The sequence below is a fragment of the Podarcis filfolensis genome (assembly GCF_964270895.1).
Source record: "Podarcis filfolensis genome assembly, chromosome: 3".
In the NCBI taxonomy this organism is placed as follows: domain Eukaryota; kingdom Metazoa; phylum Chordata; class Lepidosauria; order Squamata; family Lacertidae; genus Podarcis; species Podarcis filfolensis.
Window position 1 is genome coordinate 4986147 of NC_139606.1, and position 15466 is coordinate 5001612.

General features: G+C 44.1%; 1 protein-coding gene and 1 long non-coding RNA gene across 2 annotated transcripts; one reads left to right on the top strand and one right to left on the bottom strand.

The window, feature by feature from the left end:
* Positions 1 to 429: 429 nt before the first annotated feature.
* On the bottom strand, positions 430 to 4806 carry LOC310759280 (gallinacin-7-like). The gene is made up of 3 exons (XM_083606250.1): positions 4602 to 4806; positions 2489 to 2588; positions 430 to 728 (listed from the first exon to the last, which is right to left on the bottom strand). Exons 2-3 carry the CDS (start codon positions 2553 to 2555, stop codon positions 586 to 588), a joined length of 210 nt encoding a protein of 69 aa, XP_083462376.1. The 5' UTR covers positions 2556 to 2588; positions 4602 to 4806; the 3' UTR covers positions 430 to 585.
* A 2504-nt stretch (positions 4807 to 7310) lies between these two features.
* Positions 7311 to 14775, top strand: LOC310759508. Its single transcript, XR_014546350.1, has 3 exons — positions 7311 to 8892; positions 10627 to 11881; positions 14761 to 14775. It is a non-coding gene; the product is annotated as an uncharacterized lncRNA (long non-coding RNA).
* The last annotated feature ends 691 nt before the right edge of the window (positions 14776 to 15466 follow it).

The window sequence follows — 15466 nt, forward strand, 5'->3', positions numbered from 1 at the left end:
AGGTAAGCCAACCAGGTTTATTGCAGCGTACAGCAGAACAACGCTGTGCACTCTCTTTAAGCGTGGGGTGGTGCAGCGTTACTTACACTGTTGCAATGACAATGCATCATATTCTATAGCATCTCAACCAGCATATTCTGAATACAAACATGCAACCCACAGTTGTCAGCAGCAAATGTTTTGGGAGCACCTAAAGCAGTGGTTGTTGAAGCTCAGTGGGTTTGGGCCCCATAATTCTAGCTTTTCTACAATAAAAGTAGTGTATAATAAATAGGAGCAGTCAGCAATGCAAATTTCAGTTCTGTAATATCAATCTCCATATGCAATGGTCTGCCATAGCAGACTTGTATAAGACTTCAGGGTTTTGAAAGTCCGCTTTTGGCAATTTTGGAGAACTCATCAAGAGAAAATAACCACTGCACAAACACGTATTGATATATGTTCACAATAATGAACAGCATTTATTTATGACCATGTAAACCATTAGACTTTTCCACCTGACCACGGAAGCATTTCCCCCAGAACCACAAGCCTTGTTTTCGGCTGCATATCTCCCTTTCTTCGCTGCCGTTTCCAGCAGGCCTCCTACTGTCTGTGTCTCCGAATATCTTCAGCATCGTCGACACAGCAATTTCCCATTCCATTGTTGCATCGGCCAACATAGACTTCCACAGGATGGCAGAGAGTATGCCGGCAAACTCCCTTTAGTCTCCTACATCGCCCTGTGCCTTCATAGAGAAAATGAGACTTTGTGAGTCTTATCAGAGCTGCTCTGGACTCCTGTGCAGAAGACATTATACGAAGCTGGAGAAGACCAAGACAACACATGCACAGACTGGACTGCCATAAATCTTCCAATACAAGAGATTGAGATCTTAGGGGAAGCACCAGCAGATCAATATCCTTGCCCCTCAATTCTCCCTACCTACATGCACTGTCAGCAATACTGGGGACATCTGTAAGAAGGCTCTTTTGGAATGTTTGCACAGCTTACTATCGTACCAGGACTCTAAATTCTGATTTTCCTCTGCTGTTTAGGTGCACAACAACGCTGTGTATATCCTGGTACTCAGGAGTACTTCATGAGGGACCATCACACGATGTTGCACATGGACAAAGAACTGGTGTACAGAGGAATATTCACCTCTTCTTGTCTCCAGCATCATGCAATGACATTCATGTGTGCATAGGAGCCAACACCCAGAGGCTGAGGGGACTTCGCACCCCATAAAATATTAGAGGGGGTCGGGCCCCTCAAAGCTGATCGGCATTGCCATTCAAATGGTGTGTGCGCACCGCGCCATGTGATTGAATATGCGAGTCAGGTCTTACCTCACCCCCCATGTTTTAGTCAAGTTGGCACCCCTGCATGTGTGGATAAACCCTCACCAATAAATCACCGCAGGCAGAGGCTTGCCGTCAGCTGTAGCACAACACTTTCTCTTGGATGTGGCTCATTCAACATACCCATTCAAATGTTGCTGATTATTGCAGGGACTGGGAACAGATGTTGTGGGTCCTTTCAGTTCCAGCAGGTCAATGGCTAGGGCTAGTGAGAGTTGTAGTTCCAACAAAACCTGGAAGGCCAAGGTTTCCCCACTCTACTCCTGCCCCTCCATCAGTTTAATGCTTCTTTTTAAAAAAAAATACCCGTTGCCAGTTCCCTGCTTATAATAACTGAATGTCCCATCTGCAATGCTAAGCCCTCATTGTAATTAACTTCTGACACATTGCTCTTGCTTCTTCACCTTCAGATAACTAACAAAAGTCTAGGTGCTCTGCATTATGTAATACAGTTTACAGTCCTGCAGTCTTTTGTGCTCTTACCTGGGAGTAAGTCCCAATGGCTACAGGGGGACTTCTGAGTCACAAGCTGTACTGATGGCCACCAAATCAGATGGACGGCAAGGCTATCAATGGCCAATACTAGTCTATCTACTACTTCCAATATCAGAGGCAGTGTTTCTCTGAACACCAGTTGCTGGAAATTGTGTGTGTGTGTGTTGTGCTCATATCTTGCTTGAGAACTTCCCATGGAGGCATCCAATTGGCAGCTTTGAGAACAGATGGGCTTTTGGTCTGATCCTGCACAGCTCTTTTCATGTTCTAAAATGTCAAACATTAAAAAGGTCCCAACCCAGGGCACAATTTCCAGCGTTCAGATGTCATCGGAAAGTTGTGTGGTTGTTTATCCTTTCGAAACAATAATTTAAAAAGAGCAGGGGATGAATAGGAGGCAGTCCTCATAAATAAACATATTGTTTGCCACACCAAGAGAAGCAGGAGGAACCTGCTAGTCACCTGGGAGCTCCCTGCAATAGTTATGAATTAATTTGGAGACAATAACCCACATGACACTGTCGGGCCATTCCCAAAGAGAAGGGTTATGAAAACACACATAATACGGAAGAGGGAAATGAGTTTTTCCTTGGGGAAAACACCAGAGCAAATTGAAAATGTGTATAGTTCACACCTTTTTGACACTTACCTGATTTGTCCAGGTAGGCAGGTTGGAACAGGAAAAAGATAAGCAGGAACAAACAAAGAATCCTCATGCTGGCTGATGTACAGGTGGAACTCAAATTGCACTAGGAGGGAAAGTAGCACAGATACAATGAGACTGTGCTTCTTAAATATATGATAGCTATGAAATCTATGAAATTAACAGGCACTTCATGCCACCCAAATAAGGGCCATTCCTCCTGCAATGGGGGCAAGGTGTGTTTTTGTTTTAGTTTGGGGTTTTTTTTTTTTGCTATCCTCCTGTATTCACAAGAGAAACATAACACATTAGCTGGCAACTCAAGAGTCTCAGCCACAGTAAAACAATGTATTTTTAAATATTTCGGCAGTCTGTAAACAATTCATTCATAGGTAAGCACTTTAAAATGGCATATATTTCACTGAGAGAGTTAACCACATGCCTGGGGTTGATGCAACTCTATTTAAAAAAGGATCCATTTTATTCTGGCTTCTGACGATTTAAAGTTTTTGATGTCCCACCAGTGATTTGGATTTGGACTTAAGCACATATTTGGTCTTACTGAAACCAGTGCATCTTAAAAGTGCATAACTTTGGCTGGATTACACTCATGTTCAGTATAGAGTCAGTGCTTAAATTAATATTTTTTTCAATCTGCAAAAGAATATAATGACTACACAAGAAATGGATAGAAATGGACTATGAACCAGAATGGAAATCTAGTCTTCTGTATATCTTTCCTGCATGTAGATTTTGTATTCACATGACAGTCTTTCACAGGGAAGAAAATGGTCATGCCAGAATTGGGATTCCAGAATCATTCCATTTTATTGTGGGATTATTGTGGTGTTTTTTCGTTTTAAATCAGTTTCTAAAACATACTTTCACATGTTTTTTAAAAACCCTGTGCAGTACAGATTAATGGCCTGGGTGAATGTGGCCTGAGTCCTGCAGTTCAGTTGGCACCAGCCTTGGGTTGGCAGGCTTTGCTGGAGAAGGAAAGAGGAGAGGGCAAAACTGGGCAAACTTGGGCTGCAGAAAAGGAGATCTCCCCTTTCTACGACTTCAGTTGCTTTCTAAGCAGGGAAGGGATGCTGAATCTCCCTTCCGCGGAGGCTGGGGAGGGTTGTGATCAGCCACAGGGGGCAGGGGCTGACCAGGAAAGGTCATCAACTGAACAGGAGCCTGAGCAGGAGGGTGCAGTCTTGTTTCCTAGAACCAGGCATCTCCTTGATAGAGGAGAGCACGCTTGCAGCCCCAATATTCCCATAAGGCAAGAGAGTCTCGCAAGTGAGCAAGGCATGCCTTGTCTTTAAAAGCTTGGCAGGAGGTGCAGGGAAACCTCTTGGGACATCTTTGTGTCTTCCGTTGAGGCCCAATATACTTGCCTGAATAAATATCTCTTTCTTACTTCCAAGTAAGAACTTCTGCCTGTGTCTGCTGGGTGGCAGACAAGACACAGTGACCACTCCAAGAAGAAAACCAAACTAACTGTCAGGTGTGCATGCAGGAGCCAGGCCCTGTGACCAATAGGACTTTGCAGGACTGGGGCCTTCCTAAGTTTGTTCAGCCACATGGGTGAGGCTGATTGGTAACTCACAGCACCTGGTGGCAAGAGCCGGAAAGGATATAAAGTTAGCATTTTCCCTTCGGCTCTTTGCCACAGCAACACGTTCCCTGCCTTGCTGCATTTGACTCCTTGCTTCTTGATCCTCGGACCCCTGACTTCGTGACTCCCGGCTCTCTGACCCTCGCCTTGGCTTTCTGACTCCTGGCTTCTGGACTCTTGTTTCTGCTCCCACCCCGCCATCTTGCCCCTGGTCCCGACGTCCCCAGCCGAGACTTCGATCACCCGTGAACCGGACCATGACACTAACCCCCTCTGCCCAAAATGGGCACTTGCACCCAAGTGTGTAGTTGTCTTCTATGGGCCTTGCGTGTGTGTATGTGTTTTGTTTTTTTTTAAAAAAAGCAACCACCTTCACATCTCAAAATAATTCCAAAGGTCACCTTCTCTTCCCAAGTTTGGCCAATTTAAAGAAACCTAAAAAATTCCAAGCGATATACTCCAAACCTATTAAATCAATGGCAGTTTTTCTATTGGAACGTAGAACTTTACCTCTCCTTCTTGCCTCTAAAGCCTGTGTGAAGAATCTATAATAGCAGACTATTTCCCGCCAACATCAAATTGGAGTGTCTATGGACAGTGGCGCTCTCAGGACAGTATTGATATCTGAGTATTCCTGTCTTTCAAGTGCTGCCACCAGTTTCTGCTCCCAGTCTCAGCTGGGCCTCCAATGGCTGCAGAACAGAACCTTCACCACAGAATCCCTGTGACATCATCATTTGTGACATTCAGGCAGAGGCTTTTCTGATGCCCCTCCCACCATTCTCTTGCTTACCATACATAAAATTCAAAGACAGTTTGTGTGTGGTAGATAGGATCAGAATCAGAAGCCAGGGACCCCATAATGAGGCTTTTTGTTAATACTATTAAATTCTTTTTAGTTCTGCTCATTGGCAAGACCCTCTGCATCAACCCTGGTATTATTTGAGTAGTCCCCTCACCAGGCTTCCCCATCTTCTGAGGTCAACCAAGTCACTCCAAGTAACAGGGGTTTATTGATAGTGATGTTATCCTTACGGTACTCTTTAGTCCAGGCCGAATCTCACTGGATCAGAAATGGGGCTAAGCCGAAAGACCAGGAAAAGGTGAAATAAGCAAGCTGAATATAAATGGACTATTTGGTTCTTCCAGGGTTCATGTGTTTGTGACTGATCCTAGCCCCTCTTGGCCCATTTCCAAGGAGCAACGTTAGTTCCTCAGGTCATGAGACATGAAAGCTTTTACTGGTTCTGTCCAAAGTGTTTTATCTGTGAAGGTCTCACAGCCTTCCCCTTTGGCCTACAGGCCATTTTACAAAACTTATCAAAAGTGGGAAAGTAAGTAAAAAACATCCTTTTATTGTCACATGTGAGCAACCTGTGGACCATTGCAGCCCTTGTGGGTCTCCCCTGAGCTTGCCACTCTGCCCCCCCCCCACCAATTTTGTGGCACAACTGTGATGGGAGAGCACCATGCATGAAAATGGCCATCTCTGTGTACCATCTTGCCCAAACAGCTGCTTGGCAGGGAAAGCATGATAGTGATGCGGAGGATGTTTGAGGGGCTGCCGAGAGCCTTACGGTTGCTATCAGTGGCTTTCATCTAAAACCAGAGGGCGGTTTATGCACGCAGAGTCTTTTTCTCTCTCCTTTATTGATATATGAACACCCCTGGGTGTGTCTGTGTGCTTGTATGCTGGGATAGGACTTCTCACTGCAAAGGTGAAAGGAGATGTTGAGTGTTGTGTATTGAGTCAAAGGATTTTATATCTGTATTATTATTGTCTGTATTTGCATTAGGGTAAAGTAACTGCCTTTTGGTTCCAGAGGGTACAGCTACTATTGGTTCATTTAAGCTGCTGTATTTGGATCCTCTGTCTTATTGGTTTCCTCCAAAAGGCAGGACTGTGATTGCCTGATATTGTTCCCTCCAAAATGTATCCTTTCTAGCTAGTTCCCTGTCCCTATAAATGTAGCTCTCCCCTCCTCAGTTCTCAGTCTTGTTTGCTGTAATAAAGAAGTGTTACTACAGAACTGTCTCCAGCATATTATGTCAAGAGAGCTGAAATCACAAACCCCGCGTCACAACATTGAGAATGGTGGAACTCTAGGCACACGCTGTGCACTATTTCTCTGTGGGAGGAAATGAACAAAGAAGAGAGGTGTCCATTTTGTTGCTGAGACAGAACACCACAGTTTGCAATGGACATTTCATTTGGCAGCAATCCTTCCTTTCTTGGTTGGTCAGAAGAGCCACCCACAGCACAATGGCAGGGGTCAATAGTTTCGGGTAGGGGACCAGAGAGGCAAGGGAGAGAAGTTCACACTGCTTTGGGTTTCCAACCAGTAACATAGCACAGGGCACTTGCACCAAAACCAGCAAGAGGGATTCAAGCAGTTAGCTCAGGCAAGACTCACAGCACGCACACTTCTGCCCCGGGGCCAGGGAGGGGAATCTTCTAAACATGCTGAATCAGATCCTTTCTTTTGGGACAAATGACTATTGCTTAATAACTTATCACACTATAACACACAAGTTCACAGTAGGTGACAAAGATAGTCGTTTGTGTTTGTAAGGATGACCCATTAATGCAGAGATGGGGAATGAAAGCAAAAAATCTCATAAAAGGTGAGCGTTGATGGCAGTCGAATGGAATTGTTGGGTGATGAGCAGCTGATAAGGAGGAAGAAATAGTGGCTTGAGACCTAAAGCAAGACCGGCTTCAGGGTTTTGAGGCCTCACACCTTAGTGAACACACACCATTGTTTACAAACTCAGCATCTATTTCTTTTAACGGGACAATAAAGCAGAGGTGTTTTTTTAAAAAAACCAACAACATCTGAATAGGAAGAAATATATAAACATGGTTTCACAGACTTACAAATTCAGTTGCATATTAACATATAATTTATAACAAATTAAACAAAAACAAACAAAACAGCATGAATTTAATCTTGTAGACCAGGGGTCAGCAAACTTTTTCAGCAGGGGACCGGGCCACAGTCCCTCAGACCTTGTGGGAGGCCGGACTATATTTTGAAATGAACAAATTCCTATGCCCCACAAATAATCCAGAGATGCAATTTTAAATAAAAGGGCACATTCTACTCATGTAAAAACACGCTGATTCCCGGACCGTCCGCGGCCGGATTTAGAAGGCGATTGGGCCGGATCCGGGCCCTGGGCCTTAGTTTGCCTACCCATGTTGTAGACTAAGTTATAGGCAAGGCTGAATATCACTAGAGTAATATAATGTACAGTAACCTATGGTGTTTAGATTGGTGAGCACAGGTAAATAAATATCAGTTTAAACTGATAATAATTTAGATGTACTTATTTCAATATCCATTCATTTTGTTACTGGTTACCTAAGTGAATATTAAACAACCCAGAAGAAGTGACTCATACACACCAGACGGTATTGACGCTGTAGGTACTGCCCTGCCCTATGCTCCATTGTTTGTATAATTAATAAAAACTTATCAAACCCTATCTAAGCTGTCTTGTTTCTTTTGCCCTCTTGCCACTTTTAATTTTTGTGTCAATTTTTCTAACAATCCTTCATGCCAGACACTGCTTTACCATTGGTCTATATTTAATAAACAGATCCTGAAGCTGAGGCTCCAATACTTTGGCCACCTCATGAGAAGAGAAGACTCCCTGGAAAAGACCCTGATGTTGGGAAAGATGGAGGGCACAAGGAGAAGGGGACGACAGAGGACGAGATGGTTGGACAGTGTTCTCGAAGTTACCAGCATGAGTTTGACCAAACTGCGGGAGGCAGTGGAAGACAGGAGTGCCTGGCATGCTCTGGTCCAGGGGGTCAGGAAGAGTCGGACACGACCAAACAACAACATATTTAATAACAGTAAAAATTTTGGTTAAAAGTATGGCAGCTAAGGTAAAAGTAAAAGTAAAGGGACCCCTGACCGTTAAGTCCAGTCGCAGACGACTCTGGGGTTGCGGCGCTTATCTCGCTTTATTGGCCGAGGGAGCCGGCGTTTGTCCACAGACAGTTTTTCCGGGTCATGTGGCCAGCATGACTAAGCCGCTTCTGGCGAACCAGAGCAGCGCACAGAAGCGCCATTTACCTTCTCGCCGGAGCAGTACCTATTTATCTACTTGGACTTTGATGTGCTTTCGAACTGCTAGGTGGGCAGGAGTTGGGACCAAGCAATGGGAGCTCACCCCGTCATGGGGATTCGAACTGCCGACCTTCTGATCAGCAAGCCCTAGGCTCTGTGGTTTAGACCACAGCACCACCCGCGTCCCAATGGCAGCTAAAGGGCAGTATATTTTCAGAGGAGTTTGTGCCAGAGTTTGGTTCAGGCTCTGTCTGGGGAGTGCATCTTATGCAAAACCACGAAACCCTGTGGCAATTATACAACCTCATTGAACCTGTCACAAAGATCTGGCTAATTAGCATCTGTTCATTGGAATGCCTTCATCCTGTAATATTCTATTCATGAGCATTCACAATAAAGGTACCGGTAGATGTTTTGTAGGCAAACAAAACTGAAATGCAAGCTTCACCTGTCGGCAATACTTCTCTGTGACGTAGCAAATAAACATCAACAACAGAAAATTGCAACATAACTTTTGATAAATTGCCATTGTCATGGGGATAACGACATGGTTTCTATACCTCCCAGTTTCACTGAGCCACTATAAATGGAGGTGCAACCTTCCTCCTCACTGTGTGTCTTCTCTTTTCTGAAGACTTCAGGATCTCTCGCAGCACTCAGCATGAAAGCCCTTTTTCTTCTCTTCGCTCTCCTCCCGCTGGTGTTCCCTGCTGATCCAGGTAAGATGCATCTCAGTTCCAGGGCGACTGCAAATCAGGGGCAGCCAAGGCAATGTCACCCAGATGTTGCTGGACTGCAACTCCTATCAGCTGCAGCCAACATGTCTTTTGGTCAGGGATGATGGGAGCCATCTGGAGGGACCCCACACTGGCTTTCCTTGCTGTAAAGGGTGGAGGAATCATAGAATCATAGAGTTGGAAGAGACCACAAGGGCCATTGAGTCCAACCCCCTGCCAAGCAGGAAACACCATCAGAGCACTCCTGTCATATGGTTGTCAAGCCTCTGCTTAAAGACCTCCAAAGAAGGAGACTCCACCACACTCCTTGGCAGCAAATTCCACTGTCAAACAGCTCTTACTGTCAGGAAGTTCTTCCTAATGTTTAGGTGGAATCTTCTTTCTTGTAGTTTGGATCCATTGCTCCGTGTCTGCTTCTCTGGAGCAGCAGAAAACAACCTTTCTCCCTCCTCTATGTGACATCCTTTTATATATTTGAACATGGCTATCATATCACCCCTTAACCTCCTCTTCTCCAGGCTAAACCTGCCCAGCTCCCTTAGTCATTCCTCATAAGGCATCATTTCCAGGCCTTTGACCATTTTGGTTGCCCTCCTCTGGACACGTTCCAGTTTGTCAGTGTCCTTCTTGAACTGTGGTGCCCAGAACTGGACACAGTACTCCAGGTGAGGTCTGACCAGAGCAGAATACAGTGGCACTATTACTTCCCTTGATCTAGATGCTATACTCCTATTGATGCAGCCCAGAATTGCATTGGCTTTTTTAGCTGCCACATCACACTGGTAGGGAAAGAAAGAGTCTTCAAATGAGGAATGGTAGTAAAAAGTTTTGAGACGTGAGATTATCAGTAACCTGGGAGAAAAAGTGAATTACGGTAACATGCTCAGCGTGCTAAAAGTACGACAGAGGAAGGTGCCTTATACCAAGTTGTTTCATTGGTCCTTCTGTACTCAGATCTGTACTCTTCAGCTTACTTCAGCCAGTGTGGTGTGAGAGCCAGTGTGGTGTAGTGGTTAAGAGCGGTAGTCTCGTAATCTGGGGAACCGGGTTCGCGTCTCCGCTCCTCCACATGCAGTTGCTGGGTGACCTTGGGCCAGTCACACTTCTCTGAAGTCTCTCAGCCCCACTCACCTCACAGAGTGTTTGTTGTGGGGGAGGAAGGGAAAGGAGAATGTTAGCCGCTTTGAGACTCCTTAAAGGGAGTGAAAGGTGGGATATCAAATCCAAACTCCTCCTCCTCTTCTTCTTCTTCCTCTTCTTCTTCTTCTTCTTGCTTCAGAGATGCAGAGGAAAGATTTTCATGCATGCGCACCAGAGTCTTCAGTATCTGATTCTAGGTTAGCAAATGAACCTTCTCATTGCTGTTTAAAACAATGTTTGGTATCTGAATGAGAACCCAATCCTTCTGAAAAGGATGGTTGCGGGTGGGGCTCCTGCATTGCATGGGGTTAGACTAGATGACCCTGGCTGTCGCTTCCAACTCTACAATTCTATGATTCTATGAAAAACAAGACCAAGACTTGTGATGCAAAGACTCCCAGGCTGTGAAGTTAACGTGGGAACATGCCTTTCAAATTCTGCAAAGGATACCATGAAGTGCTCTTTAAGAAATACTATCTCTGTTCCTCTTATATAATAGTTAAGTAGGTGCTTCCTCAAAAACAAGAAGCAAAGAAACTTACCATATTTTCTCTGCTGCCTTTTTTTCCCTTTCAGAGACAAATGAATCTGATACGGTTGCTTGTCGGAAAAACTTCAACATATGTTCCACTTTGCTTTGCCCTGTCTTCTATACAGCCAATGGAACCTGTTATGATGGAAAGCAAAAATGTTGTGTACCTTGGAAGATCAAGGAGATGTTGTTGCCCCTCCGAAAAACATGAAAACAAGCAGTGCAATTTCTTTGCCTAATGTAGATAAAATGCACATTGTTTTCCTTTGAGTAAAGACTCAGGTTTAAACAAAAACATTTTGCTTGGATTGCGATCATTTGTCCATAAATAGCCCAAGGAATTATCTGAAGGTCATGACAGCATTTGACTGCTTGAAGGTTTACCCCAGCCACTGGACGGCTAGAGAGCCATAAGTGAATTGCCATGAGCTCTTTGGGGAAGAACAGCTTAAACATATAACAAAACCCACAAAGGTAACAATTGCATGTATGGGCACAGAGACGACCAGCTATTCTGTCCCAGGCAGTGGTCTCAGCTGGAAAACCAGGCTCTAGCCAAGTAACCTCTAGCCTCTGCTGAATTTAGGGCACCAGATCACGATGTCCTGCTAGCTCCAGTTCCAAATCCAAGAAGCAGAGCCCAGCCAGTCACAGGTCAGGTTCCAGCAAGATAAGGCTCAGGCATGTCCAGGACATCAGATATAATAGTTGTGGAATGTCAGATCCTGTATGTTGGGAGTAAAGCAACAATACCTGAACCGGAAAGGCAACATGTTCCTCCTCCATACTCATTCCTTCTCTTTTAGTAACTGCTTGTTGGCAATTCCATCCAGGGTTTTACTTGCTTCCTGCTTCTTCTACTAGTTCAAGGCGGTTACAGGATGAGCTGGTGTTAACTTCTTGGCTCCATCTTGGTCACCTGTAATATGGATGCTTAGAATGGCTTTGTTTGACATGAGTAACAATCCTTAAGTTCTCTTCACCCTTTCTACCAGCAGTCTTAGTGGGTGCTTTCTGCATGCTGCTGCCATGTATTTACCCAACTCCAAGAAGATACACTGGGAGATCAGGTCAGCGCAGGCTGCTTGGCTGGTTCCTCCTGATCAAGGCTGAAAATGATGCAGAGGAAGCTACTGGTGCTCACAAACACCACACTCTACAATAAACTGTGCGTGGTGGGAATAGTGATGGTGGCTGGGAAGGCAGATAGCAAGCAGACCCAGGTGACTGGGGTTCTCTGAGACAACACTCTCTCAAGGACACATAAGGCATCCAAGAACCCATCTGATTATGTGGCAGGTAGGATTGGGGGGAAAAGTTGGGCGAGTTCGCACATTAATGCGAGTGTACCTACCGTAATTCACATTTCTCAAAACATTGTGTGTACTGAAATGCAGCCATCCTTTGGAATCCACACTTCTCTGAGTTTTGTGATGCCGTTCTCTAACCCCAAAATGTGTACATCAGGGGAAAGTGCGCATAAGTATGCATAGAACAGTGAAAACACCACACAGAAGTGCATTGTATTAGGGAAAAACTGTTTGGAAACAGTGTGTTAATATAAGGCAATTGTGTACACATATTAGGAAAAATTGATGCTAAAATGCTAAAGGAATTTTTGTGAGGACTTTTTTTAATAGAAAAAAACTATTGCACTGATACAGAATTGTTTGCTGGATTTAAGACTGGAAAAATGAGAAACAGAGTATTTTAATTTATTATTTATTTAGCTGATAAAAATTCTATGCCACTTGATTGGGGAAAACCTCAAGGCAGTTTACGAAAAAGATAAGACAATAAAACCAAGACAAATTTACAATCCTACTTTAAAACATACAAAAGTTAAAATACTAAAACACATTAAAATCACCTCAATTTTCTAAGCATCTGTGTAGACTTATCTAAACAAGACTGTTCTTAGCACCTGGTTGAGTGGGCACTCGTAGGGTAAGGCAATTTCATTGGGCTTTGGGGCTTTGTATAGTAACAGCAGCACCTTGAACTTGGCAAATTGGCAACCAGTGCAGATCTCTGAGCTCAGGTATCATATGCTGTCAAAGCAGTCGCAGTTGGTGAAAGGCACTTCTAGCCTACCTGAGCCTCCAGTGACAGCTGGATCCAGAAGGACCCCTAAACTACGGACCTTCTCCTTCAGGGGGAGTGCAACCCCATCCAGGGAAGGCAACTGACCAATTTCTTGGACACAGGAACTACTGACCCACAGTGTCTCTGTCTTGCTAGAATTCTTGCTTTGCTTATATTTCTTCAAGCCTTTCCCCACTGTGCCCAGGCAGTGGCCCAGGTACTGTGCAGCCTTGCCAGATTCAGATGTTATGGAGCTGTGTGTCATCAGAATACTGGTGGCAGATTGCCCCAAAACTCCCATTGGTTTCACGTAGATATTTTTTTTTTTAATAAATGTTTATTAGGATTTTACAGCAAATAAAAATCAAACAAATACATATCAACACAAAAAACAAAAAATACACACTTAATAAAAAAAGAAAAAGAAAAAGAATCCACTTTTAAATTTCAAGGTTCTATATCCCTCTTTCCTGACCTCCTCACATCTCCCTTTTTTGTGTTCCTCTTTATTCCGTCAAATTCAGCAAATTCTAACCCTCTTTCACATCTCGTTTATAATTGTGTACTCCCACTTGTTATATCTCTAATTTCCCCTCTTTTTTAGATCCTTTTTTTCATACCTCTTTTAACCATATCCCAAATGCCGTGTTACCTTTACATCCCACATCATTTTAACATTCAAACAATTTACTATATTTCCGTAGATAGTCCTTGAACTTTTTCCAGTCCTCTTCCATCAACTCTTCTCCCAGGTCTCGAATTCTGCCGGTCATTTCTGCCATCTCCATATAGTCTATCACTTGCATCTGCCATTCTTCCACGGTGGGCAAATCTTGTGTCTTCCAATATTTAGCGAGAAGTATTCTTGCTGCTGTTGTTGCATACATAAAAAATGTTCTGTCTTTCTTTGGCACCAATTGGCCGACTATGCCCAAAAGGAAGGCCTCTGGTTTCTTAGGAAAGGTAAATTTAAATACCTTCTTCAGTTCATTATAGATCATTTCCCAGTAAGCCTTAACCTTTGGGCACGTCCACCAAAGATGAAAGAATGTTCCCTCAGCTTCTTTACATTTCCAACACTTGTTATCAGGCAGGTGATAAATTTTTGCAAGCTTAACTGGGGTCATGTACCACCTGTAAATCATTTTCATAATATTCTCCTTTAAGGCATTACATGCCGTAAACTTCATACCGGTGGTCCACAACTGTTCCCAGTCAGCAAACATGATATTATGACCTATGTCTTGCGCCCATTTGATCATAGCTGATTTGACCATTTCATCCTGTGTATTCCATTTTAACAGCAAGTTATACATTCTTGACAAAATCTTAATTTTTGGGGTTTCACGTAGATATTAAAAAGCAGGGGGACGAAAGGCCCTCTCCCAATGCTGCTCTCTGGACTTGGTCCTGAAGGTAAGATTGGAACCACTGTAATCCTGTGCCCCCAGTTCCCATCTAGAAGCAACAGTAAGGTCACGCTCCCCCTGTCCCACTCTCTGCAGAGGTCACCCATCAGGACAACCAGTGAAATGGACACATTTCTTCATCATTAATGGGGCAAGCGCTGGAGCTTAGGAAGACAAGCTAAGCCTTGGTAGCAATTCTTGTCCACTAGAGGACACTCCTGCCTAAGATACTGCCTTACGGAGATGAAGTGAGCATGCCAGCCACAAAGCGCTAGAAAATCTCTCCAGGAGCAAAGAACGATGAGGTGAGGCCTTTTCTGTGGAGAAATTTTTGAGACCCAAATCCGATCTAGACTAGCCAGTAGGCAGCCATATCAGAAGTGTGATGCCTTCTGATTAACATGGAATGAGGCCTCCAGTGCTGAGATAGGACCATCAGAGTGAGAACACTGTAAAGCCGTGTCTTTGAAATTGCCTTCTGTTTTCTAGCTGAAGTGGGCAATCCACCCATTAAATATAATCAATTAACTGATGAATCAATTAGTAAACAACTGCATGTAAAAAATTGGACAAAATGTCAACATGGGTGGGTGTTTTTGGTGTTTTTTAACATTGCAAGAAGTATAGTATAATAAATTACCAGACATAGCAAAAGCCAATGCCACCTCTCTCATTCTCTTTCAGAGTTACACCTTGGCCTGGGTCTGGGAAGTGGAGAGGAGCAAGTTCAGCTGCAGCCCACACAGGAATGCCAAGGAAGCAGAGCCCTTCCATTTTTCTGGAAAACAAACAAACAAAAGCAAACAAACACAAAACAGTTGTGTTGTTGTTGTTGTTTAGTCGTGTCCGACTCTTCGTGACCCCATTGAGCAGAGCACGCCAGGCACTCCTGTCTTCCACTGCCTCCTGCAGTTTGGTCAAACTCATGCTGGTAGCTTTGAGAACCCTGTCCCACCATCTCGTCCTCTGTCGTCCCCTTCTCCTTGTGCCCTCCATCTTTCCCAACATCAGGGTCTTTTCCAGGGAGTCTTCTCTTCTCATGAGGTGGCCAAAGTCTTGGAGCCTCAGCTTCGGGATCTGTCCTTCCAGTGAGCACTCAGGGCTGATTTCCTTCAGAATGGATAGGTTTGATCTTCTTGCAGTCCATGGGACTCTCAAGTCTCCTCCAGCACCAGAATTCAAAAGCATCAATTCTTCAGTGATCAGCCTTCTTTGTAGTCAAGGCCAATTGATGCATTTTCTCCATTGATCCCTTATAAGTTCTTATATTTATTTCTTGCATTTATTTAAGTGTATACAGTGGTACCTCGGGTTAAGAACTTAATTCGTTCTGGAGGTCTGTTCTTAACCTGAAACTGTTCTTAACCTGAGGTACCACTTCAGCTAATGG

Coding starts and splice junctions, on each gene's coding strand:
- LOC310759280 (XM_083606250.1), bottom strand. CDS start 2,555: ATGAGGATTCTTTGTTTGTTCCTGCTTATCTTTTTCCTGTTCCAACCT. Junction 729..2,488: donor TGCCTACCTGGACAAATCAG/GTAAGTGTCAAA, acceptor TTCTCTATGAAG/GCACAGGGCGATGTAGGAGA.